This window comes from Tribolium castaneum, chromosome 2, assembly GCF_031307605.1.
Source record: "Tribolium castaneum strain GA2 chromosome 2, icTriCast1.1, whole genome shotgun sequence".
Classification (NCBI taxonomy): Eukaryota; Metazoa; Arthropoda; class Insecta; order Coleoptera; family Tenebrionidae; genus Tribolium; species Tribolium castaneum.
In genome coordinates this window covers 25,827,080-25,852,524 of record NC_087395.1, presented here as the reverse complement: position 1 = coordinate 25,852,524, position 25,445 = coordinate 25,827,080, and the positions used below count along the sequence as shown (strand labels likewise).

The following is a 25,445-nucleotide window of genomic DNA, read 5'->3' as shown; positions in this document are numbered from 1 at the left end:
AAAAACAAACTCACTAAGGCTGGAGAATTTTTCCTCAAAAATTCAGTGATTTTTTTCCTATAAGGGTGAAAAATTTTCGGCAACAATGAGGGAAACAAACAGGAAATTTGTATTAGTTTATTAGAATATAATTTCCATCATTTAAATAAATAAATTGCATTATTGACTCAAGCATCCACTATCAGTTTCGTTACACAACTACGACAGCTGTACCAAAGACTGTTACTAAACAATTATCTACAGTCAACAAAAACAAATAAATTAGAAATGCAATTGTGCACCAATCGGGTCTTTGACGGAAGAACAAAACTTTGCTACTTATCACAATGAAATTAGATTGCATCGGAGCGATTAGCACTTGCGCCCGTCAAGCCAACCGTCCGACCTGCACCATTGAGAAAAACAACAAAATAAAATCGTTTTAAAAAAATATATACTTAGACCACTACAAGCAATCAATCAATCGTAAACAAATTTATACAAAATACATCAATCAGGCTATACAAATAATCCAGTTGTGTAAAATGTGCTACTTAATTACCTAAACGTGCTAGTTAGACCATTTGATCAAGAGGAGAGACAACTAAAATCCTAAAATAATGCCACTTTTATATTACAAAACACGATTTAAGCCTGGAAAATTTGAATCGTTATTACACCACCATGATTATAATAGCGCGCGACATGCGACAGGAAAACCCACAAATTATTTCTTAGCAATTGCACTAAAAACCGACCTAAGAAACAATTTGTCGTCTCAATAAGTGCACCTTAATTCTAGGATAACTAAGCAAGTAAGCACAAAAATGTAAGTCGTGTGTTGTTCCACGGCTTACGTAGTACGAGTAGTCAGCAATATTTTTGGTATCCCAGTGATCAGAGCACCGTTTCTGGAAGGAAAAATTCAGGAAATTAGAGAAAAAAATTAAATCAAGACTCACATGCGTCTTTCTCGTTTATGATAAGTGATTCGCGTTTTCGCGCAATTTCCATGTTTTTCTGGCCCATGTTAGACCCAGTACGGATCGCAGCGCCGCCACCAACAACAACATGATGTTGGCCAGACCTGATAGGCTTGGCAATTGTTGCAGCAGGGCCGCGACGAGCGAGGTTCTTTTGGCGGACGGCTTCCTTGATCCGGTCCACCTCGTATTGATATCTGAAAAAAAAAACAAAACATTTATTGGCGATTTTGCCGTAATTGAGAAAAATGTGAGCGCCAACCTTTTGCGATCCCTCATGGCGCCCTCCTTGGCCTCCTTGAGCGCCGTCTCCAGCGCCTTCACCCTCTCCATGGTCGCCCTTAGCCTCTTCTCCAGCTTGGGCAACTCGCACCTCAAATCGGCATTATCTCTCACAAGTTGCTTATGCACTTTGGTCAACTGGTCCAAATTATTCTCCAAAAACGAGATTTTCTGTTTCTGGGCCAACGAACCGCCGTCTTCTTCGTTATCTTCAGCCGAGAGATTTTTCTTCATCCGTGCCTACAACAGCATTGTTTCACCACTCGTCGCTACGTCGCTCGTACCCACCTGTAAGTCCTGGACGAATAATTTTCGGAGATTGTGAAGGGTTTGCAACTCCTTGGCGACGGTGTCTTCCAATCCTCGGAGGTCTTTCCGTGCTTGTTCGCGTCGTTCGTTCGTGGTACTGCAGAATATTATCCATCAGCGTTTCAGCATTCAAGCCACACCACGCTCACGGATTTGTTTGGTCAGGTTTTATTTGTGTCGTCACACGACAACCAAAAATATTACGCTTACTACTCGACAAAAACCAAAACGAAAACAATACAAACACATAACACAGACAGGTCGTCTAGGTTTAGAAATAGTCAACAATTTCAACTACGAGAAATTCAAAAATAATTGCCTTTAAAATATGCAACGATTTTTTATACACTATTGCTAACACTCTCTTATTTACATTATTATTATCATACAACAATACTACAAGACCACTTAGATCCAAAGTTTGAGCTCGCTATTGTCGTTTTTTTTAATTTTTGATTCGTTTTTATACAGTGATATGCAAAACCGGTAACAAGCCGCGATTTAATAATAAAAAAAATGTTACAAAACTCGAAAAACTTGAATAAAATCTTGCACTAAATAATGCCCTGATTTTGTTTTATCTAATGTTCCAAATTTTGATTTTATTTTTATATTCAATCAAGTTTCCAGAATTTTTTTGTGGTTTTTCTCAGTTTAAGTTTAAATTTAAAACATTTCTTCATCGTTTGCTATATTTCAAAAACTAATCAGTTTTTGATATGAAATATATTTTTTTTATTTGTTTTTGAACAGACTCACCTTGATCCACCTTCTATAGACTTTAGATAAATTCAACAAAAGAAAAATAAGTAATAATTAAAAATTTGCCATTTTGCGACAGTATAACTTGGCAATAGCAAGATATACGTAGTCACTGGCTGTATCAGCATTTTTGTTTTTATTAAATCGGGCTTTCCGCGGCTCCTTTTAGTTAAATGGCCTCATCACAAAGCAAAAATACAAAATACTGTGCTGTTTTGTTTCGTAACCACTGACTAGTTAGTCACACGTGTATCAACTATAAAATAAAACTCAAAACCAAACAGTGGCGTGATGTGACTATGCCAAAAAATGTTTAAAAAAATAAAAAATAATACTACGCAATATTTTTCAAAATAAATCACAGGAAAAATCACTTTTCAAAGGAATGGATTAGTTTCAAATCGAAATGCACCAAATTATCACAATATAATAAAATCGCCCGCGACTAGATTTAGACAACGACTAGATATTGTGGACACCTATGTGTGACCAATAACAAAGTTAGGGAAATAAACAAATGCAAATGGAACGTATGTATGTGAAAAATCGACATCGAGCATTGATTTTTCGCCAATTTTGTGAAACTATTCAACGCGTCTTTTGCATGTTTAGGCACTGGATCGACATAAGGCAAAAATTTCTCCCAATCGGGACTTGAAGGATGAGGTAAGAGTTTTGTGGCGGATTTGGGGGAACACGGGAATGAGCGTTTACACTTTACTGACATGAGCTCCTGCAATTTCTGCGACTTTTCGGCTTCTTCCGACTTGACTTTCTCGTATTCAGACTGCAACTGTTGCTGGGCGAGCGACAACTTCTGGTTCGAACTGTGAAAAAACAAATCAAAACAAAACAAAAAACACATGACGTAACACACTCTTTGATATCGTTGATCAATTGCTGCTTTTCGGCGATTTCGTCGCGTAACGCCGCCACTTGCTTCTGATGAGCGACACGTAATTGGTCCATTTGCTGCTCGAGAGCCAATCGCAGCTCGTTCGCTTCCTTCTTCTCGCTCTCGCTGGCGCTCGAAACCTGCAAAAACGTTAATCTAGCAACCTGTAAACACTCTTTTTTTCTTTTAATTTCGAGATGTTTTGAATTGTATTTCTCTCTCGAATTAAAAAACTTACTTGTTCAGCGGCCTTCAACTTCGCACACTCCTCCCTCAAGGCATCAACACTCTCCTCCAGCATCCGCTTCTTGTTCTCAGCTTCGCGCATCGACTCTTGTAGACTCTTCATCCTGGCCTCGTGTTGCGAAATCAACAACCTACACTCCCCCAACTCCTTCTCATACTCCGTGACCTTCTTGTTACTATCCTGTTCCTTGTTTTCAATTTCGTGCAATCGCTGCGTCAAATTCGTAACTTCACTCTTCATCCGCGAAATATACAAACGTGCAACCGTAAACTCCTCCTCCAGCTTAGCCGCATCATTGGAGATCTTAATCTCGGACCCGTCACTCCCCAAAGTCGACCCAATCTCGCCCAACTCCTTCAGCAAATTGCTCAACATCTCGGCGATTCGCTTCTTTTGATGACTCGACATGTCCCGCAATTGCTGCAATTCGGTGGTCGTGGTATTCAAGCTGGCTTGCTTCTGCATCAGCTCCTCGGACAGGGTTTCCATCTCCTTGTTCTTGGCGTCCACTTCTTGCGACTTTTGGTCGTAGTTAACGGCCAGTTCTTCAAGCGCTTGCAGGACTTCCTTGACCTCCTCCTTGGCACTCTCATTCTCCTGCTGGATTCGGTTCATTTCCGCTTGGAGCGCTTCGTAGTCGCGTCGCGTGCTTGCAATCAACTCGTCCTGTTCCAACATCTGCTCCTTGAGTTTCTCAACGTATTGGCTTTGCTCGTTGATCTCTTCGTCTTTTTCGTCCAGTTGTTGGTAGAGTCGCTCGCGTTCCAGCTCCAGTTTCCTGCGTTCTTCCACATCGAGGGTTGAGCCGATCATGAGGGCTGGGGTTGCCGGGACAGGTCCCTGTTTCTCCACTGTGCTTTCCTCCATTCCAGAGACAGGAGTCACAGCTTCGGTTAGTTCGTTCAAGTTGACTTGTTCCTCGGCTTTGACCGTTTCTCCAGCCCTCCAACGTTGCAACTCGCTCTCAAGTTTCTCAACTTTGCCTTTAAGACGCGCCACTTTTTCCTTTTCTTTTTCGTAGCGACGTTTCCATTCTTCGGCCGTGAGTTCCTCATTGACACAGACGACGTTTTTAACAGTTTTGGCTCGTTTGCCGAAATCGAGCGTCGATTTCGTCTCGGATTCGTTGAAACTCGCTGGAGAACAACAAATCACAATTGTTGTTCGGGCGTTTCCGCCCAAGGATTCTTGCAGGATTCTTGTTAGTTTAGAGTCACGGTAAGGTATGTGTGTTTTGTTTCCGTCGGCTAAAGCACTGATCACGTTACCAAGGGCCGAAAGTGACTTGTTAATGTTTTTGGCTTCGTCTAGCACTGTTCCTTCAGCCCCGGTTTTGGAGACTTTTTCCGAACCAGCCAAATCGACCAAATACAATTTCCCCGAAAGTTTTTTCTGATTTTCTAGATTCTCTTGCTTGACGTTTATCAAAAATACTGAGTGTGATCGAGACGAGTGCTCGTTCATGTTTGTCACAGCGATGTGTCGGTTGGATTTGCCTTCTTCAATCGATTCGAAAACCTCCTCAGGACTTGAGACGAACCGTTCGGTGGCACCTTTCACGTAAGGAACTCGGTTTTTGTCCTCGTGGACCGATAAATTCACTTTGGAAACGTCCAATAAATCCCTAATTTTGTCCATGTAGATTTCAAAATACGAAACCTTGATGTGAAACTCAAGATTCTCTTCCATTGCGTAAATATGATTGAAGATATCGTTGACTATGCGGGGTATTATACCCTGTTTTTGTGGATCACCTATTACGCCTTCCATCGTGTGGGTTTTACCCGACGAGGTTTGTCCATAGGCGAAGATTGTGCCGTTATAACCGGCCAAAACATCGGACACGATGCTCTTGGCCGCCTCATTGTACACTTTTTCTTGAGTTGCATTCGGTTTGAATACCTTGTCGAATAAGTAGACTTTACCCTGAAAGAACAATTACATGAAACACTTCCTCAAAGTGTGAGTCATAATCGGGAAAAAATTGACCCGGTTTGTTTACAACACTCGGATCAATAATTAAGGTTTTACGTAATAGCCAATTATGCGGAGCGACGTTCGAAATGTGGAACAGTTTTTGACCGAATTATCATTCGTTTTCTGCGCTTTATCTCACATAGAATATGAAGAAAGTAAAAAACCGGACACCCGACCAAAAAAATTTTTGCAGCTGTGCCTTTTCCTATGTTTAAAAATTAAATAAAACTAAATAAAAATACCAAGTTTTTATTTAGGTTTCATATTAAAGGCAAATACAATACAACAATAATTCAAATAATTTTACAAGAAGTGTAACAAAACGTGTAAAAAATGGACTTCCTGAAAGTCGCTATAAAAAAATTGAGGTTTAATACCGGGTTTCACTGTTTTTTTTCGTTGTATTTCAGTTAAATAGTAGTTAAAAAAATTAAAAATAAAAAACACAGCATTTTTTCTTTTGACCGATATTTAATTTAATACAGGGATATTTTTTATTAGCATTGAATATTAAATTATAAATAAATGTGACAGGTACTAAAAATCTAGAAAATTTAATAAGAGAAAACAGTGACTCACCTTATACTTTCCATTTAGTGTGTTTTACTTATGATCATAAACTAAAAAGTTAAATTTTTTTTTCGAAAAAATTCAAAATTTGTCCAGAACTGCAAAAAAATCGTAAAATATCTTGGTTTTTATCAATTGACATAAAAACTATTATCAGAAAATCATCGCAAACTATTTTAATACCTGACATCACTTTCTAACGCGTCACGACCAATTTTCTACGAAAATAAACAAATAAAACCGACAGTTATTTCCTGATTCATCTCATTTATAATTAACTTAACCAGGCGAGACTTCGAGATATGCAAGATTAAAAACAGACAGTAGCAATTGTAACTTAAATATCAGAATCGTGACTTTGCAAAACGAGATTAAATAATTTTTTAAAGTTACAACACATTGATTTTTTGATACGATCGTTCCGTACATCTATTTATAAAACAACGGTGTAATTGCTTTTATCAGAGCTTGAAATTTGATTTCTTTTAAATAATTCATAAAACGCGTCCTGGATTTGTGTACAATGTTGCAAAACAGAAGAGAGGACCTAAATAGAACGAACGCTCGGTCAAGGGCAGAGCCTGATTATTGATTGTGAAGAAAACGGAACACTCCGCAAAAGAGAGAATGTAAACAAAGTCTGAAAAATTAAAAAAAAACAACGCGAAAACGAAGCAATCAATCCAGCGTTAATCGAAAGCAACGGCAAAACAATTAATCGATCACTTTAGGTAAAAAGCTTGACAAAAATACGTTCTCATTATCTTATTAAATATTGAAATAATAATTTCCCCTCCCCTTTGAAGATAATTACATCACAGAAAAAGGTTCAACGCTCTGTAAGAACTATCGATTGGTTACTTTTGGTCGTAGGTTGTGAATAGAATAGTGAAAATAACACTACCTACTTCCACCAAACACGCGACCGAATCCTACAGCAATACGCCTCTAATTTTTTTAATCTTAAAACGATGGAAAGTCGAACACAATGCAAAATTAATCACCCGAACGAATTAGCGCTTTCTTCGCCCACAGAACGAACGCATTTCTAGCTTTCTTGCACATCCGAATAATAAACCAAGCAGAAACAAAAGTGTGAACGTGTGCACCCTCATGGATTATTTCCTTCTCTCGACTTATCCTTGATCGATCCGATGTTTTTTAACGAAATTAATTAACCTTTACCCAACAAACACACAATCTGAGATAATCTCAGCCAAAACATACGCAAAAATGACGACTTTGTTGTCTGAGAGTGTTCTAGAATTCGCAGTTTTTGCTCTGCTTCCGTGTTAATCTCGCCTGATTATAGGGCAATTAGGCGTTGATTATTGTAATAAAAACAAATTACGATAATGCAACAAAGAAATAGAGAACTTATTTGATTCTTTTATCAAATTACTGTCAATTCTATTCTGACAGCAAAACTGTCACGTACACGCGAATAAAAAAATACTATTATTTCCGTGTTGCATTCATTTATTTTTTGCAGTTTTTTATTAACTTATTTCAGAAAAAACGAGATAAAAAAATTAAAACCAATTTATTATTAAGCCTACAAAAGCAACAAGAAATAAAAAACGTATAATAATCAGTATTAAAAACGTGAATTTTTTCACGTCAAAAAAAGAAGAACCACTTGATTGTTTGATGTTGTATTTAGATAATTTTGCTATACAGAGTGTTGACGATAAAAATGATCATCGATGAAGTTATGTCATGAATAAAGTAAATCAAATTTTGACAAATGTCACGTTGACATGCAGGTTCACAAACTTGGTAAATTAGTTTTTAGTTTCAAAATTGTTGAGACAAAACAGTGACTAAAAACAAATATTGGCCGATTAAACTTTGTTATCGTAAAAAGTGGGATAATGCACGAGAACCGCATTTATAGAGCAAATAAACCAAAAATTTGCCTTTTTAATTCATTTGACAACTAGTTATCAGACAAAACAAACAACAAATAAAGGGGGGGGGGCGATTTAATTAAACAAAAAAACGAGATTTTTATTATTTTATGAAGCACTTAAACAATAAAATATTCCATTAGCTAAACGTTCCGGCAGAGATAAAGTGATAAAAATCAATAGTCCAATTTTTCCTGCGGAAACTTGACATTTGACATTCTAATTGACAGATTTCAATTGTTTTTTTTTCTTTTTTTTTTGAAGAATAATAAATGCGCTGACCCGTACCATGTTCACCCATTGTGACCATCGTTAAAATTTACGTCTTAATGGTCCATGGTAGCGATCCGTACCAATTAATTTCTCCAACTGTTGTAAAGTAAAATGAGAGCATGGGTGAGTCGATCGGAAATCGATTTTTCGAGACAATGGCCGGTGCAAAGAATCGATTTTCATGTCTCAGGGATGATTTTTTTGGTGGAAACGGGGTCTAATTAGCGTGGACTCGGTGGAGCGCAACCGAAATGACGTAAGCCACTGATAAAAAATGCGAGTTTTGGCCGTTTTTCCACTCACCGCTATCGAAATACAATTATCTTCGCCTCCTGAAGGGAATTTCACGATGAATTTCGACCCAGCCTTCTCCTCTGAATCATTGAGGGGTCGAAACCTACACACGACTTTAATACTGTCTTCAGCTGGAATTTCCCGATCGCCCGACATCGTAAAGCACTTTAATCACTCACAGCACAAATTAATAAATTAATTACAAACTAAGTAAAACTATAAATGATACATTTGTATAAAAAATTGCGGGTTCTTTGCAACAATGACAACTCCTCCTACATCGAACTGTCGGCCATCTTAGCGCAGTGGTGCCAAGCAATCCGTAGGAAATGAACTTCCCCAATCCCCACACAGTGGTTTAAATTTTTTGTAAAACCCCTTTTCTAACCACTCGTTAAGTAATAGTCGTTTATTAAAGTTAGGGAAAAACTGCTTTATTAAAAATTGTTAACACTTCTATTTAAAAGACTTTCGACAAAACGTCTGAGGAAAAAATAATAAGAACAGGCGCATAAAAACATAAACAATTAAATCTAATCATAATCACAAATAGCAATCAACTGCAATGTAACAATTAAGTGAATTATCAAATTTCGGAAATTCATAGATCAGCCTATGATTCGGAACGAAGCACTTTCGGACCATTCGAACACCCCTAAATCAAAATTTTTTATTAATCTACCCTGGCAGTGTTATATCGCAACACACCCGTGGAACTTTTTGTACCAACTTCTCGTCCTCTTGTTTAATTTAAAATAGTGAATATAATAAAAATGACAATAATTATTAGCAAGAGTGATTACCGAAACCGCACCCGACCGAATGATGTCACCCATAACCAGAATCATAATTTTGCTTAAATTCGTCTAAAACAACCAAAATTCGGCTAAAATCGCCCCAAATCAGTCGTTTCCAGCCAAAACAGCCCAATTTTGGCCAAATTAACTCGCTGACATTAGCCCAGTTTGACACTTCCCAATCAGCTGATTGTACCAGTAGTGTCTGTTTTGTGTTTTTAATCGAAAATCCTGTGATATCACGTTTCTGGCGATAAGGGCCCCACTGCAACCCATCTTATCGCAATGTTATGCCACCTCGAGTCAGATTCACCCATGCCATGACCGGCCAAGGTTATAATTATGGTGAGTTTTTGTTGCTTGAAATTGCCCTAAAACCTTGAAATTTCAGTCCCTGAAGCTCATGTCGGCTGTAATTTCGCCAAATATCGCAAATCAACCGAAATCCGAAACCGCTGATAAACTCCTACGACAGTTACTCGAGTGCGTGCAAGAGTGCCAAAAACGATATGGGGGAAAAACCGAACTAGCGACTGAGTTTGATAGCTGTGTTGTGGCCCTGTGCTTGACGCTCGAGGCCGTTTTGCTGCACGGAATCCGGGTAAACCCCCAAGGCTCCGCTTTGAAGCAAGTGGCGAGCAGTCTGCATCTAGGGGGCGAGAACCCTTGTAAGTGACTGGCTAGGATGTGAAACGACATACAAGTGAAAAAATCACAAAATTTGGTCGAAAATGTCCAAAAATTTATTTTTACTCTGCCGTACTGTTTTTTTGTATCTCGTTTCGTCTCTTAAGCTCTCCGTATGTTAGTACGTGTTGCCAACTGATTTTTTTTTTTTGAAGCGTTTTGGCCGTTTGTTAGGACGCATTTAACGAAGCATGAGCAGGAGAGATACGCCGTTTTGAAACATATCTGGACTGACACGGGCCGCGGGCGTGCGTGGATCAGGGCGGCGCTGAACGAGCGTTCTCTGGAAAGGTCAGTTGGGGTTTCCCCGATTTTTACTAACTTTGTCCCCATTCAGATATTTTCATATTTTATTGAGCAATCAATCGATATTAGAGATTTACTATGAAGGCTGTGCAATTTTACGCGATTTGGAGAAGAGTTCCATGTTGCCCAACATGGCGGGGGGCGTAGGCTCGATCCTCTTCGCCATTAGTATAGATAAACCTGAACTAAACTCGGGGATTCCCCCCCGCATCGACAGTATCAAATCGAAGGCGGAGCCCATCATTGAGGCCCCCTTGAGCGAGCGCCCCAAAACCCGGAAAAAGAAAAAGGTGGCGCGACAATTTATCTCATTTGATGAGGACGATAGTGTTTTGTCAACTAGCGTCCCATCAACCTCTAGCAGTATTTCCTCTGATACAAGTACCTCGAATGAACAGCAACAGTCTTCCACTAAGTTGAAAAAAATTCTCGAAGAAAACAGAATGGCCGAAAACGCGAAACCGCGTCGGAAATTATCGATCGAAACGAGTGGTTCCCGCGAAAAGTTCCGGGAAATCCCCGAAACACTTACTCCAGTCTCGCACGCCGAAATCGGCGAACTTACCCCAGTTTCGGTCGAAATCAATAAAAATTTCGAATCGGACGCGGTTGTGGAAGTCCCGACTGACATTAGCGAAGTCCTAACGGCAGTCGAAGCCCGCAATACCGAAGAACTGAACAAGAAACAAGAACGCATCGATCAGTTGTCCAAAGAGAACGAGATTCTCAAAGAGCAGGTTAAGAAGTACGTCAGTGCGATTCAAATGTTGAAAAACAACGAAAACGTGACACTTGAAGATTTGGACATCAACCAGCAACCGGATTATCAAGGCGAGGCGAAACTTTTCGAAAAAAAATTAGTCCAAGTTGCCGAAATGCACGCCGAATTGATGGACTTTAACGTGGCTTTGCAGCAATCGCTCTGTCAGAAGGACCAGCTGGTTGAGCGGCTCAAGGCCGAGCTGGAGCAACTCCGGGGGCCGTGTCATGATGATGACACGGAGGGCGAAGTCTCGGGGAATGTTAATGTCTGGATTCCTTCGGCGTTTTTGACCGGGACTGGGTCAAGTGCACATCATGTTTATCAAATTTTTCTAAGGGCCGGGAATGACGAGTGGAATATTTATAGGCGATATGCGCAGTTTTATGCATTGCACTCTGATTTGAAAAAGTTGGATCCGGCGGTCACGTCGTTTGATTTTCCGCCGAAAAAAAGTATAGGGAAAAAGGTGAGTTGGGAAATTTTTATTAAAAAAATGCAAAATACGCATTTTTCAGGATTCAGCGTTAGTTGAAGAGCGCCGAAAGCGACTGCAAGTCTATCTGAGGCGCGTTTTAGCGCATTGGCCCGAACTATCGCATTGCAATAGCCGGTTTTTACTAGAGCAACATTTGGCTTTTTTCAAGTGAGTTTTGAGGAAATTTTAACAATTTATTGAGGATTTTGTTAGGGACCAGAAGGACGGTGAGCCGAATAAAGGGATTTTCTCGCCTCGAAGAAGCCGAAATACTAATGATAATCACTATGCAGGGCTTTAAACTAGATCTGTGGAGGTTTCCAGTAATAAATTAGGGTTATTTGTTACGAATAATACGTTTTATATTTTATGATGAGCAGTAAAGATAAATAAAATAATTTGAATAACTCGTTTTTTTGTGCGCTTGCGTATATTTGACATTTTCCCAACTGTCGTCTGTCAAAACTTGTAGAAAATGGTGTGGTAGTGCACTGGATTAAAGTGCCGTTGATTCCCTGAATAAAACCCAAAAGTTCAATCGAAAAATCCCGCAAGACGCTTACAGCCCCCTTGGACGGAGCTATGAGTTATAAGGAAAAGTTGCCAAAGCTGGTCGACGTTTACCGCTCCTCGAAACCGCTCGACAGGAGGCAATTACCTCTTGTTGTCGATGAAAATTTAACGGTACGTTCAAGTCCCACAGAAACGCACAGACAAGCCCCCCGAACGCGCCCCCATCGGCGATCGGGGTCCTCGCGTGTCAGCAACCCCTTGACCTACAAACCTGTGTTTGCAGTTGGTGATGGACGTCCGCAGTTCCGGCCTCGTGTGTGATAACCCCCTGGTCCGGGGCAAGGAGCTGGAGGAGTTTACGAAAAAATACGACACCTTGAGCGAAACGGAGCTGCGTTCGGCCTTAGAAATCACCAAATCGGAACTCATGAACGTGCTCAACCAAAACGTGCCATGTGTGGGGTGCCGCCGGAGGTAACTATCCCTAAATTAGGTTGGCCACATTGCTCAATCACACATTGGGTTTTTAGCGTTGAACGGCTGTACTACCAACTGTTCAAGCTGCGCCACCCGACGTTGAACCCCCTAATGGTCGAAAAAGACGGCAAAATTACAATCGACGAGAAGCAGGCCATGCCGCAAGTCCTTTGTTCGATTTTTCACGACCATTCGTAAGTTTGCGCAATTTTGTGTTTTTGGTTTTTTAATTGATTAATAATTAGTTCACGTTTGGCGAAATTGATCGAAAATCAGCCGAAAAGAAGCAAAAAGAGTCTCCGGTGCCTTTTACATTCGTTGGATTCGCAGCGTAGTCGCCCTTTGACCCCCATTTGGAGGGACGTGTGGGGCTGCATGCAGACTGATTGTAAGAAAGATGTTTGCATTATTGAGGCCCCCAGCTTAAGGGCCACTCTAGAGACGTACCTGCGCAAGCATAGGTTCTGCGGCGAGTGCAGGACGAAGGTTTTGAGAGGTTGGTGTTACTGGTTTTCTTAGAACACACTATATATTTATACAAAACGATGCTCTTTTAGCTTATACGCTTCTGATGGAAGAGGCTGAACCTTGCAAGGAGAAAGGTTACATAACCCAACTATACGCCGGTATTAAGCGATGTTTGCGCGACAAACACATCCACCTGCCCATCCAGACCGACTACATTACGAAACTGATTAGTCGTGCCGAACCGGAATTGCTCGGAAGGTGAGTTTAAATCGGCGAAAAAATTTGAATAAATTCGAAAACAAAAAAATTCAGTCGTAGAGAACGCCACGCTAAGACTTTAGAAATCGCGCAAGAAGAAGTCCTCACTTGTCTCGGCATCTGCATGTATGAACGCCTTCATCGTATCTACATGCGTATGCGCGAGGAGGAATGTACCTGTCAGGTGTTTGCAGCCGTGGCTGTTGACACTTTGAGTCGAAGTTTTGAAACGGCCGTCGAACGAAAACGTGGTTTTTCACAACTCGAGTTATTATACGCGGAACTAGCACGCGAAGAACAACAGAAACAGATCAGAAAAGAGCAGAAAAAGATTAAACGTAAGCGCAAAAAGGGCAAAAGTTTGGAACAGGACGGGAAAGAGAATTGCAATGAGGAGGATTTCGAGGATAATTGCTATTCGCAAGCGGATTTGAGTTGTTACAGTTGTGAGGAGTTGCTGAAATGTGACGATGATGATGATGATTACGATTGTGACAAGCTGTGGATTGATGGGTGCAAGTGTGAGGAGGAGAAGGAGGAAAAATGTGGCTATACAAATAATAAAAAAGGATCGAGCGATTATGGATATTCGTCGGAAAATAATAATGGTTGTTGCGAAACGGCAAGTCTTATTTCGAGTATTTCAAGTTCGCCGGAAGGATCAGAGTTGGCGTGTGATACGTGTTGCCAACATGATGGCGATACGTTGAAGAGGTTCAGAGATGGCGAACATCCGAGCTTGCAGCAGATGTTAGAGGTAGGTGCGCAAATGCGGTTGGCAACACTCGATCATTAGTGTTGCCAACATTTACTGATAAAACAATTACCAAGGTTTGGTACGAAATTTTAAATCCAAAACTTACTATAAGTATTAAGTTGCCAAAATTTTTTTTACACAATCGTGTAGTCAGTTACGCCAACCTAGATCGAGTGCTCATGGCTTGCTTTGCAGGGTTGTAGCGAGGACGAAGACGACAGCAATTGTAAATTAACGCCGGAAGAGGTGTGGGAGTTTGAAAACAACCACAAACACTTAATCGAGAAGCGTCAAGAATTGCGCGAAGCTTTAAAAAAACGTTTTATCGATTTTTGTGCATACGGTCCTTTGCCAGTGCCTCGTTTACTGGTTCAGTCGAAATATGCTTCAAATTGAGATTTGATTTTTTCATTTTTTATTAGGGGTCCATTTATTTCGTTACAGTCTTTTTAACTGGATGTATTTTTTTTAAAACGCCGCATTATACAAATTTTTAAAGCACATTATTTTTTTTATCATACAAGTCAGTCCAGTATATGCACATTCCATTTATGGGTTATATTGTTATATATTTTGATTAGGGATGGTGTGTTGCATCACACTTGTGCAGATTCAGTGTATAAAAAATAAAGAAGTTTAAAAAAATCCAAGTTTAATTTACAAATTGGGAGATACAGAGACAAGCGTTGGTGCCCCCGAAGCCAAACGCATTTTTAAGGGCCACCCTTGGACTTGTGGGGGCCCAAGGTTGGCTCTGATTTGGCACAAAGTTCAAACTTGAATCTTCACAATTTTCGAGATTAATTGTAGGCGGTAGCACCCCTTCCTCAACCGCTTTAACCGTAAAGACAGTTTCGAGGTTCCCCGCCGCCCCTAACAAATGGCCATGAGCCCCCTTAGTCGACGACACGGCGAAATTGGGCCCCAAATAATCCTTAAACAAGGTTTTAATCGCAGTTGTCTCAATGGCATCCCCAATTGGAGTTGAAGTTGCATGGGCATTGATATACCCCACAGCCCCCTTATCCACACCGGCGTCTTCCACCGCCCGGCTCATGGCTAAAATAGCCCCCGTCCCGTCGGACCTAGGCGCCGTTAAATGCGAAGCGTCCCCCGATAACCCATACCCCAAAATCTCCGCATAAATTTTAGCCCCCCTGTCTTTGGCATGTTGCAACTCTTCCAAAATTAAAATCGCACTACCTTCACCCATCACAAACCCATCGCGCGCTTTATCAAACGGCCGGGACCCCTTCTGGGGGCTGTCATTAAACCCGGTACTTAGTGCCCTCAGCCGGCAAAACGCCGCGATAGCAAGGGGCGAAATGCACGCCTCGGCGCCCCCACACACCATCACATCCGCATCCCCGTGTCTTATAAACCTGAACGAGTCTCCAATAGCGTGAGCCCCCGTGGCACACGCCGTTGAAACGGCATGGTTGGGCCCCCTGAAACCATACTTGATGCTAATCTGCCCGGCGCACATGTTGGGGAGAATCCGCGGGACGAAAAAGGGGCTCACTTGGTTGTAGCCCCGCTTGAGGGCGTCACTAGTTGCGCAAATATCCTCCAAATCGACCATCCCCATACCGACGGCGACCCCTGTCCGGAGCTTAACACTGTCAGGGGGGCTCACAAGGCCGGAATCGGTCAAGGCCTCGTGGGCGGCAAGGAGGGCGTAAGCGGTCGCAGCCCCCATTGATTTGAGTTCGGTTTTTTTGAAACGGGAGGTTAGGTCGATTCGAGCCCCCTTTTCTTTGATCAAGCCGGCGATTCGGCACGGCAAGGGGGCGTACGCGGGGCCCTCGAGCTGGGAAATGCCCGATTTGCCCGAAGTTATGGTCGCCCAGGCCTGAGTGAGGTTAAGGCCGACGGGGGCCAGGACCCCCATGCCCGTCACGACGACTCGGCGCGTCATTGTACAAATAACTGGTCCAATCGTCGTGTCTATTAATTAAGACATGGTATTATCGGTTTTTTATTAATAAATTTTGCAACAAAACCTCACTTAAAGTTAGACGTTTTGTGGTTTAGTTATTTGGGTAAAGTATTTATTTGAGGCCTATTGGTAAATTTCAATTGATATTCGAGTGTAATTGATTCAAAACTAAGTAACTGATCAATTGATTATTAACACAACTACAAAGTAATAAGTTAAAAAAAATAATTTCGTCCATTTGCACGTTTGAGTTGATGTTGCATGATTTTGGCTATTTTTATATTTATCTCACGGAAAAAACATCTGAGGTGCCAAATGGAACACCAGGGTGGTTAGGCGATTAAAAATTGATTGATTGTGGATGTGGGGTTTTGGGAAAAAATACAATTTCGGTTTAAACGTTCGCCCTTTTGCGCTTTCGTTCGTGGCGCCCATTTTGACATTCGCCAGCCGACGGTTGAGTGGGGTTATATCAATCCGGCTTAAAATTGCCATAATTGCGAGAATTCGGCTCTTTTCTCGACGATGGCGTTAAATCCCCAGTACGAAGCGATAGGAAAAGGGTTCGTCCAGCAGTACTACGCCCTTTTCGACGACCCGAACCAGAGGCCTACTTTGGCAAACATGTACAATGTGAGTGAGCTTGGGCGCCTGTAAGCCCCCTAATTGCGTTGTTTCCGCAGATCGAGAGCTCGTTCATGACGTTCGAAGGCGTCCAATTGCAGGGATCTGTGAAAATAATGGAAAAATTAACGGTGAGTCTGCGCTTTTTGCGTTCCAGCAGATTGGTCAAGTTCTCGTTGCAGAGTTTATCATTTAAAAAAATTAATCGAATTATCACAGCGGTCGACTCGCAGCCGATGTTCGACGGCGGGGTGCTAATCAACGTTTTAGGTAGATTACAGGTAAGCCCCCTTTCGCACTTCCTGGAGACCTGAACATAGCATTTTGATAGACTGATGAAGACATGCCTCATGCGTATCTTCAAACTTTCGTCTTGAAACCAATAGAAGGGAGTTTTTTTATTCAACATGATATATTCCGACTTGTCCTTCATGACACTATTTAGTCAAAGAGGCAGTACGTATTCGTGTTGCTTTCACTGCCAGTTGTTTCTTGCATGCTCTCCGCAGCTTCCTTGATAACGACAATTACCATGGTTACGTTCGTTTGTTTAATTTCGTAACTATGGTAACGTGCCTTTCTCTAATCAAGAAAGCCATGATTTTGATAGGTTTTTGATTGGTGTTTTCGGATTTTCAGGCCGACGAAGACCCCCCGCACGCATTTTCCCAAGTATTCGTTTTAAAACCTTTAGGAAACTCATTTTTTGTCCAACATGATATTTTCAGATTGGGAATCCACGACACCGCTTAAACCACTACTTGTTTTACCATTGCTTCATCATTAAAATAAAATATTTTATAAACTTTCAGACAATTTATTAATCACAATCCAGGTACAACACTAGGCAAGAATCCTCTTTGCGCGCTTCTGTGATCCCCCAAACCCCTTCAAACTCCTCATCGCCATTGCCTTGTTAAAATGCCGTTGCGTCTTCACTTCTGCATACTCACCCTCGCCCATATTATCCACAGACGATAAAATCACCAACAAAACACCTAAAACCTGGAAAAAAGCTCGGTCAAAGTGACCCATGGTTTGCGAAATCAAGTTGGCAACACCCTAAAAACACGATTAGCATTTTTTTGGTTTGTTGCCAACTTATTCCACTCAAACCAACCTCTCATTCTGACAATTATTCAAATATTTTGTAAAGTCTGCAAAACTCTAGTAACTCAGAATTGTGCATAAACAGAAACGCACATGATCATAATAGAAAATACACAGAAACGTAATCTAGTCATTGTTTCTGGAGATGCACTGTTCTGTCATTGTGCGAAAAAATCGTCAAAAGCGCCAAATTAAATTACCAGGCAAATAATTATAACAAGTGTGTAGACATGTATGCTGGCAGTCGGCATCGTCTCCATCTCCTTAAGTGCATTTTGCGCCGGTTCAAAGCCCGGCTTTAGCTCCAGCGTGTGTTTCAAATGAATCGAAGCCTCCTGATAGTGTCCATAAGCCTTAAGAATCTCCCCCAGCGTAAAATACTGCTGCCAGGCGCCCTTATCCGGGGGCTGCACCTCGAGCGACCTCCTCGTCAAGTAAATCGCATCGTCCAAGTATTGCAAAGTGAACAAAACGCGCGCCAAATTGAGCAAAACCTCGGCATTGTGCGGCGAAACGGCAAGAGCGCGCCGAAAACACTCGATGGCTTTTTCGGCGTCGCCTTTAATGCGCCAAAAATTGCCAATTTGGTTGTACAACTGCACCGATTTGGGCTTCTAAAACCGCAAATTGGAAAGTAGTAGAAAAAATTTCGTATGCACCTCGCGCTTCGCTTTCTTGAGTTTGCGCTCCAAAGCGTCCACGTCGAAGTCTTGTAGCTTTTTTTTCGTTTTTTTGGTGAAAATCAGAGCCGCTTGGGGCTCCGGGACAATGGGGTGCTTGTTTCGGTTTAGAACGCCAACTAAGTTGTCGTAGTAGGTGAAATTGACGGGTTTTCCGCAATCGAGGACTTCGTCCGGTTCGGATTTAGTCACAGAGTTTTTCACAACCATGTTTGTGCTATTTACAAGTCTAAAATTGGGGTTTAAAAACTAGTAAAAAAATAATCTTACTTTAAATTTTTAACGTGACAGTTGGTACAGTAATGCTCGACTCGTTCCTTAATCCACGAGTGCCCCAAATGCACCGTGGACGTGATTATGTTGAAAATGGGGTCATCCTCTGTGATGAACTGCACCCCAGTCGAGCCCTCGGGATACGAGACAACCTGGTGGAAGGAATTAGCCTCAATGATTTTCGTTTGATCCGAATTGAGTTTCCACAGTGTCGAAGTGCGGGAATTAGTCGAAAGTATCTCAAAACATAACATATAAAGCGTAAAATTAATCACTTGCTGCGAACCACCACTCATTATTGACTAGAACGTTTCAGGACTTGTGACAAACTTAAACAAGTTTGCTCATTTACGGTTTAATAGCTCCACGCTCAGTGTGAATCGGGGCAAAGTCGCTTTTTAATGCCATTGCTTGGAAATGAGCTTTTTTTGATTTTTGGGGCAAGAAGCGACTGTCAAATGAAACGTCAAACTGACATGAGGGTAGGCGCTCGATTTATTGAGTAAAAAGGCACAATTTGCTACAAAAACACCGGAAACGGCAAATATAACTCACCCATCGCCGCTTTATTGCGAGTTAATTATATTGGGCGCAAAAATTGATAATTAAATTAATTGATTGGTTTTATTAGGTTGGCCGCACTAACATTCAAAAATTAAACACTCGTTTGTGAACTCAATATTATTTTATTCGAAAACTATTAACTACAATTTATCTGCAACTGAATCTGAAAACATTAAAATCACTTAAACTAGCGGCCAAAACTTTTTGTTTAACGTCGTTTTGAAAGTGTTAATAATCGTTTTTAGTTTCTTTTTTAGTACTTAAATTTAATTGAAATTTATTCAAATTATTATTTGAAGACGAAGTTTTACTTATGAATTGTTATGATTTTATATGAATTTTTAAAGAAAAAAAAAACAGATATAAATGCTTACCTGTCAAACATTAAGACATTTTAGGCGATATTTTTGTTTTACATTATCTGACTGGCGTAATACTTTTTTATTTAAAAGGACTATTGTTTTAAAACAACTTTTGTATCTTCTTTCCTCATTTTTTGTTACACTCTGTATTGTTGTTATTTTTTGCGGGTGTTGTGTTGGCATTCTGCGCGTGACATTTCCCTAACCTCGAAAATCGCCGGTTGTGTTTGGACGCGTCCTTAAACACTCTCGTTTCCCGCTTGGTTTGTGCCCCTTTATCATTCTGCGCCCCCGTTGGGTGTCCCCCAGTGCGTGCGCCCCCGTGTAGCGCCTTTTCGTGCGTTCTTAACGCAATTGTGCGTGAAACCAACCGGTCGACCATTTTGTCATTCAAGAAGTCAACAATGTCCGATAAACCCGCGGCCAAAAAAGCAAAAACCGGCGACGAAGCCAACAATTTGGACGATTCGAACGCCGAGGCCGAAATGGACTCGGCCATAATCGAACTGGAGTCGTGCCACAACGACCTGGACAAGCTCAACGAGAAGGAAAACGAGGAGGTTATCGCCTTGGACCAGAAGTACAGGAAGTTGCGACAGGAGTGCTACGACAGACGCAGCAAAATCATCGAGAAAATCTCCGATTTCTGGTTCACCGTTTTCACGGGACACCCAGACTTGTGTAATATTTTGACGGAGGAGGAGGAGGATTGTTTACACTATTTGAGGAAGCTTGAGGTGGACATGGCTGATAACAACTCCGGCTACAGCATCAAGTTCTACTTCAAGGAGAATCCGTATTTCGAGAACGATCTTCTCGTTAAGGAGATTTCGTACAAACAGGACAAAATGGCTTCGGAAAGCACCAAAATCAAGTGGCTGAAGCCGCAGAAGAAGCCGGCGGGGAAAACCCCGGGGAAGAAGCGGACAAAGGACGAGCCCAAGTCATTCTTTGGCTGGTTCAGCAGTAACGATGATCCGGCCAATGATAAAATCGCCGAAATTATTAAGGACGATGTGTGGGCTAACACTCTCCAGTATTATTTGCCTGATCCAGACATGGAGGGAGAGGATGATAGTAATGAGAGTTCGGAAGGAGAGGACGAGGGAGAGGAGACTAACGGGGACAAGACTGCACAAGCGTCAGGAGATGGGACTTCATCAAATTAATTATGTAGTAGAATAGCTCATTGTATTTTTTTTAATTTTTATCGAGGGTCAGTCTCAGTTAGATTAAGAAAATTCGATTACATTATTAAGTTCTTGTGTATTTATGTGACGTTTGTGGAAAAATAAATCTTTTCTATGACTTTACAGTGTTTTATTTTATAAGGGTCCGACCAATTTTTGCATGACTTTTTTAGCAAAATTGTAGCAAACACATTTTGAAGAGACAATCTTTTCTTTTTTTTACGAAGTGTATATTTGGTTGCCTGCCCATTTTCAAAGTGGGCGTTAATTTAAGTAATCCCTTTCTATTTTAATTCTTACAGGCAATTTTCTATCAAATTTTCTACATGTTTTGGTGTTATTTCTTTTGTTTTATTATTACTGTAAAGTATTTATCCATCAACAATTTAACATGATTATTTTACGACATATTTTTGCTATAAGTTATCCAAGTGGCCTAGCACTTTTTTATTCGAAAGATACATTATTTTTAAATAATTTTTGTGTCTTATAATTTTTTTGTAGCGGCTAAAATTAAATTTCAATTTTTAATTAAAAATATTACCGCATCCACCGCTAGATACATTAATAAATAATTATTTCAATTCTTCATCCATTATTAATACCTAATTTTTTACGTTAGTTGTTAAGTACATAGTTGCTAAACCATTCCTAAATAAACAAATATGATAAACAATGAAAATCCTCCATTCCTCGTTTTATTTTCTTTAAACCGAATACAAACAAACAGAAATAGCAAAAATAGCCAACAATTAACTACTCTTGCATCAGTCTATGACTCAAACCCATCATTTACATAATTTACTTCAATTTTCTCCTCCTGGCCTCCCATTGGCCGCTCGCAATTGTCCTATATCCCACCCAGCCAATCACAAACAACCACATAAGTTCAACGCCGACTTTGACGTCACCCACCACCATTTCTAGAAAACGCACTCGACACCAAAATATTCATCAGCCACGACGTCAACGAAGCAAGATCTCAGTTAAAATACAGTGTGTCTCCAAAACATATCAAATTGAATCGAATACAAAGTGCAATTTCCGGTTTGTCGCCATGACGAGTGCAGTTCCGGCCATTTTAAAGTATTTGAGCGACAGCAGCAACTACAATATTGACCAAAATATGGAGGCCCCTGTTAGGGCCAAAAAGAGGCGGTTGGACCATCTGACGTGGGAGGAAAAACTACAGCGAAAGTATGAGTTTTTGTATTTTAATTTCGAAAAAATCGGGGGCGCCTTTATCGACACGGTGGTGTTGTAGTTTGACAAAATAAAAATTTTGGCGGTTTTTTATCACAATTTGGCCTTGTTTTCGCTGATTTTGTACATTTTTAAACCGTTTTAAACACCTTTACGTTTTATTTGGCGTTTTGGGTTGATTTTGTCACTTTGCCATAGCTTTAGACCGCACCAATAAATGTTTGGTGGTGGTTGTTTTTTTCATATTTTCAGCGCCCCAAAATCACTCAAAATTTTTAATTAGTAAACCTCCACCAGTAGTTGAGCCAATCGCAACCAATTTAATCAATTTTTACGACAGTTTAATTTTTATTCGGGAAGTGGGCATACAGGGTGCCGACAACTTCGCAACCTTGGCCATATCTCCCTTATTGTTGGTGCTACGTGTCTGAAATTTGGTGTGTGGCCAGTGTTGAGGGTGCCCTTTGTTGCAGGAAGCTCAAAAACCGCGTGGCTGCCCAGACGTCCCGCGACCGCAAAAAGGCCAAGATGGACCAGATGGAGAAGGCCCTCCAGGAGTTGTTTTCGAAGAACGAGGTTCTGGTGCAGGAGTGTGAACGCTTGAAGGGCTTGAACGAGCGGTTGTCGGCAGAGAACGCGTCGCTACGAAGCCGATTTTCGACGTGCAGTTGCCCCCAGAGCCGGTCTGTCGAATGTGAGAGTGCAAGTGGACCAGCAGTGTCCCTTCTTCGGCCGCAAGGAGCGCTCACACATTCAGCAGCGGCTCTGAGCCAGCAAACGGCACTGTTGAAGATTGTGTTGGCCTGCCTTCTCTACCGGACCTCCTTGACGAGCTCAACAGCGACGTGGACATCTCCTCCCTCGAGCAGCTCACGCAGAGCCTCCTTCAGGATATCGCCAGAGACCTGGAGGCTGCTGCTGAAAAGGCAGATATTCAAGTAAGGAACTCAGATGCGATATGGCGTTGTCACGGCTCGATTAAAGTCATTCAATTGTCGTTTTCTAGATACCTTGATGATTTAACAATTGATAGAGGCGTTAAAAATGAAGATACAAGGTGCGATTTCTGTTGTGCCTGTCTTTCAAAGTGTCACCAATTGCATGAATGCACTTCAGTGTTAGAGGGAGATGGCGTTATAATGCCCCATCTCGCTCTCACCTGTCACGTCAATTGTTGTCTCATCACTCGACACTCACTTTTCTGTTATCAGTAGGCCGTGAAAATCTATTTTGGCAACAGTGACTGTTGCAGTGGTGATTAAGTGTTGCCAATCTTTTTAGGAACAAGTTGCTTGTCAAGAAGACAGTGCAGGACAAGTGGTGGGGCCGGCACCAGAACAACTGGAACCCGATGGAAGTGAAGTGTTGAGTGAAAAGCAAGATCCGCTCATTAAAGATATCTCACAGTATCTTTTGCTACATCACAATTACAGCGCAAGACCACCACCTGAAGATGAAGTGAAAGCACGACGCACGAGCACGACGAGGGCGCAACAAAGAAATAAATTAGCTTCGGATTATGTGTTGGGTACTTATGACGAAAGCACGAACTGTATCACGATTATTGTGGATGAGGATATGGAGACAAGTACGATTGAAGAAGGGGTTTCCCCCGGTGATGATGAGAGTTTGTTAAGAGTCGAAACGTCGCTCGAGTGTACTTCCCCGAGGTCGAGTTCGAGCTCGGATTGTGGGTACGAGTCGCTTGGGTCGCCTGAGAGTCAGAACGAGGATTTGTGGGATGATAGTGTCTCGGAATTGTTTCCATCGCTTTTGTAATTATTTAACAACTTAATTAGGAGCTAATTTATTTTTATTTTTGTATGTATATAGTGTGAGCGAATAAAATTGTGTATGTAGTAACTGTTTTTCTTTATTTTAACCAAGTTTTATTTCCCTACTTTACTTTATTAAAAATTAATAAAAAAATTTTTGATATTTGACTTTTCCAATTTTTGCAAAGTTTTATGGACTTTTCTAAGCTTTTGCAATCCTCTTGGGTTGTTAAAAGTCCAAAAAAGTCATCGGGTTCGATTTTTCGATGTTTGATTTTTCCAATTTTTGTCGCTATTTTGGTCGATTCCGGGTATCCGGAACATTTATCGAGCAATAGCTTCGGAACCATTAGAGATAACTCCATGAAGTGTATTATCGTTGGAAAGCTCTTTTAATTATCTATCTTTTTCAAAAAAGACCTTTGCTTTCCGACTAATAGTTTTCGAGAAAATTGCAGATAAATGCAAAAATTGGTAAAATTTTAAAAAATTCATAACTAAAAAACTATTGGGAATTTGGCAATTATTTCGATGCCAATCGATTCCCCGGATCATTTTGCATAGGTGAGGATCAAAACAGTTCCACTCTTTCAAATAGTTTAGTCGTAATTGGGAAAATAAAAAAAATTAAAAAAAGTTAACACCCCCCCTACAAATTAGTCAATTTTAAAAGTGACTCAGAATCAAATAAAACTTATCCTATCTTATAGATTTTGATGTGCTCTTTACGATGGAAAAAAGAGTTTTCTCCTAGCTCTTTTAGTTTGGCCGTAATCGGCGATTGAAAATTGAAATTTTTTTTTGCGAGATATCGCCTTGAGTCTTTCACCATTTTGTAGAGTTTTTTATTCCGGTTGTTCTCGATTTTTCCGTTTCTCGATAACTCTAATAGTTTCGCCGTAATTGGCGGTTGAAAATTGAAAAAAAGTGAAAATGGAAAACTTTTTTTACGTTTTTCTCGGAAACTGTAAGACTTAGAGCAATGAACAAAAAACCATCTGATAGCGCTTAATTTTCTCTATTTTTTCGATTAAACCCGGAGCCGCTCCGGGTAACGGTTCCGGCTACAGAGGCGATCAAAGTTTTTCACTAAAAAAATTCATAAAAAAAAAAACTAAAAGTCGTAGAGCATTGCGGTTTGTTCGATTGAATTCTACTGCTCATTTTACATATTATATCAATTTTTCACCAGAATTAAAAATTTAAAATTTTTTGCCTAAATTTAGGATAGCCATTTGTCATAGTGGAAAATTTTATCCAACAAAAAATTCATAACTCAAAAACTAAAAGTCGTAGAGCAATGCGGTTTATTCCACTGAATTCAGCGGCTCATTTTCTGTATTACACCAACTTACTTTTCACGAGATTTAAAATTTTGATTTTTTTTTGCTAAAATTTCTTAGAATTTTTTAAAACTCGTTTTATCGCAGTTTTTCGGACTTATATATACCTTTACAACCCTCTACAGTTGTTAAAAGTCCAAAAAAGTCTATATGTTCGATTTTTTGATGTTTGATTTTTTCAATTTTCGTCGCAATTTTTGTCAATTTTGAGTACCCAGAACATTTGTTGAGCTATAGCTCCGGAACTATCAGAGATAAGTGTTTTATCGTTGGAAAGCTCTTTGAATTATCTATTTTTTTCAAAAAAAATTATTGTTCTCCGACTAATAGTTTTTGAGCAAATTGCAGATAAATGCAAAAATTGGTAAAATTTTAAAAAATTCATAACTAAAAAACTATT

General features: G+C 40.5%; 8 protein-coding genes across 12 annotated transcripts; 5 read left to right on the top strand and 3 right to left on the bottom strand.

The window, feature by feature from the left end:
- Nucleotides 1-103: 103 nt before the first annotated feature.
- On the bottom strand, nucleotides 104-8,801 carry Khc (Kinesin heavy chain). The gene is made up of 8 exons (XM_008200299.3): nucleotides 8,491-8,801; nucleotides 3,449-5,383; nucleotides 3,193-3,350; nucleotides 3,041-3,142; nucleotides 1,533-1,650; nucleotides 1,225-1,484; nucleotides 942-1,159; nucleotides 104-890 (listed from the first exon to the last, which is right to left on the bottom strand). Coding segments are annotated over exons 1-8 (2,940 nt in total). The 5' UTR covers nucleotides 8,638-8,801; the 3' UTR covers nucleotides 104-888.
- Nucleotides 8,802-9,272: 471 nt separating this feature from the next.
- On the top strand, nucleotides 9,273-11,916 carry LOC662242 (uncharacterized protein). 2 transcript variants are annotated; one of them, XM_008200300.2, is made up of 6 exons: nucleotides 9,273-9,611; nucleotides 9,670-9,946; nucleotides 10,121-10,256; nucleotides 10,303-11,500; nucleotides 11,550-11,677; nucleotides 11,723-11,916. In XM_008200300.2, exons 2-6 carry the CDS (start codon nucleotides 9,682-9,684, stop codon nucleotides 11,808-11,810), a joined length of 1,815 nt encoding a protein of 604 aa, XP_008198522.1. In that variant the 5' UTR covers nucleotides 9,273-9,611; nucleotides 9,670-9,681; the 3' UTR covers nucleotides 11,811-11,916. The 2 variants fall into 2 exon arrangements, with proteins under 2 accessions (XP_008198522.1, XP_973447.1); XM_968354.4 differs by having other exon boundaries at nucleotides 9,276-9,623.
- A 40-nt stretch (nucleotides 11,917-11,956) lies between these two features.
- LOC662281 (uncharacterized protein) lies at nucleotides 11,957-14,483 on the top strand. Its single transcript, XM_968390.4, has 7 exons — nucleotides 11,957-12,193; nucleotides 12,306-12,496; nucleotides 12,553-12,693; nucleotides 12,745-12,995; nucleotides 13,057-13,225; nucleotides 13,280-13,982; nucleotides 14,178-14,483. Exons 1-7 carry the CDS (start codon nucleotides 12,092-12,094, stop codon nucleotides 14,376-14,378), a joined length of 1,758 nt encoding a protein of 585 aa, XP_973483.1. The 5' UTR covers nucleotides 11,957-12,091; the 3' UTR covers nucleotides 14,379-14,483.
- A 134-nt stretch (nucleotides 14,484-14,617) lies between these two features.
- On the bottom strand, nucleotides 14,618-16,145 carry LOC662317 (uncharacterized protein). 2 transcript variants are annotated; one of them, XM_015983605.2, is made up of 2 exons: nucleotides 15,986-16,145; nucleotides 14,618-15,929 (listed from the first exon to the last, which is right to left on the bottom strand). In XM_015983605.2, the coding sequence occupies exon 2, from the start codon at nucleotides 15,898-15,900 to the stop codon at nucleotides 14,635-14,637; it is 1,266 nt and encodes a 421-aa protein (XP_015839091.1). In that variant the 5' UTR covers nucleotides 15,901-15,929; nucleotides 15,986-16,145; the 3' UTR covers nucleotides 14,618-14,634. The 2 variants fall into 2 exon arrangements, with proteins under 2 accessions (XP_015839091.1, XP_008198523.1); XM_008200301.3 differs by having other exon boundaries at nucleotides 15,991-16,145.
- Nucleotides 16,146-16,308: 163 nt separating this feature from the next.
- LOC662356 (nuclear transport factor-2) lies at nucleotides 16,309-17,351 on the top strand. Of its 2 annotated transcripts, XM_015983607.2 has the most exons (5): nucleotides 16,309-16,554; nucleotides 16,605-16,676; nucleotides 16,728-16,826; nucleotides 16,877-17,001; nucleotides 17,185-17,351. In XM_015983607.2, the coding sequence occupies exons 1-4, from the start codon at nucleotides 16,447-16,449 to the stop codon at nucleotides 16,988-16,990; spliced, it is 393 nt and encodes a 130-aa protein (XP_015839093.1). In that variant the 5' UTR covers nucleotides 16,309-16,446; the 3' UTR covers nucleotides 16,991-17,001; nucleotides 17,185-17,351. The 2 variants fall into 2 exon arrangements, with proteins under 2 accessions (XP_015839093.1, XP_015839092.1); XM_015983606.2 differs by lacking the exon at nucleotides 16,877-17,001 and having other exon boundaries at nucleotides 16,311-16,554.
- Nucleotides 17,342-19,154, bottom strand: LOC662391 (tetratricopeptide repeat protein 17). 2 transcript variants are annotated; one of them, XM_008200303.3, is made up of 4 exons: nucleotides 18,606-19,154; nucleotides 18,315-18,552; nucleotides 17,856-18,269; nucleotides 17,342-17,550 (listed from the first exon to the last, which is right to left on the bottom strand). In XM_008200303.3, the coding sequence occupies exons 1-4, from the start codon at nucleotides 18,902-18,904 to the stop codon at nucleotides 17,389-17,391; spliced, it is 1,113 nt and encodes a 370-aa protein (XP_008198525.1). In that variant the 5' UTR covers nucleotides 18,905-19,154; the 3' UTR covers nucleotides 17,342-17,388. The 2 variants fall into 2 exon arrangements, with proteins under 2 accessions (XP_008198525.1, XP_008198524.1); XM_008200302.3 differs by having other exon boundaries at nucleotides 18,315-18,564; nucleotides 18,606-19,153.
- A 543-nt stretch (nucleotides 19,155-19,697) lies between these two features.
- On the top strand, nucleotides 19,698-20,843 carry Set. Its single transcript, XM_001812881.4, has one exon. It carries the CDS (start codon nucleotides 19,939-19,941, stop codon nucleotides 20,701-20,703), a length of 765 nt encoding a protein of 254 aa, XP_001812933.1. The 5' UTR covers nucleotides 19,698-19,938; the 3' UTR covers nucleotides 20,704-20,843.
- A 793-nt stretch (nucleotides 20,844-21,636) lies between these two features.
- On the top strand, nucleotides 21,637-23,790 carry Xbp1 (X box binding protein-1). Its single transcript, XM_968587.5, is given in 4 exon segments — nucleotides 21,637-21,921; nucleotides 22,401-22,719; nucleotides 22,722-22,865; nucleotides 23,209-23,790. Coding segments are annotated over 4 exon segments (1,101 nt in total). The 5' UTR covers nucleotides 21,637-21,781; the 3' UTR covers nucleotides 23,707-23,790.
- Nucleotides 23,791-25,445: the final 1,655 nt, after the last annotated feature.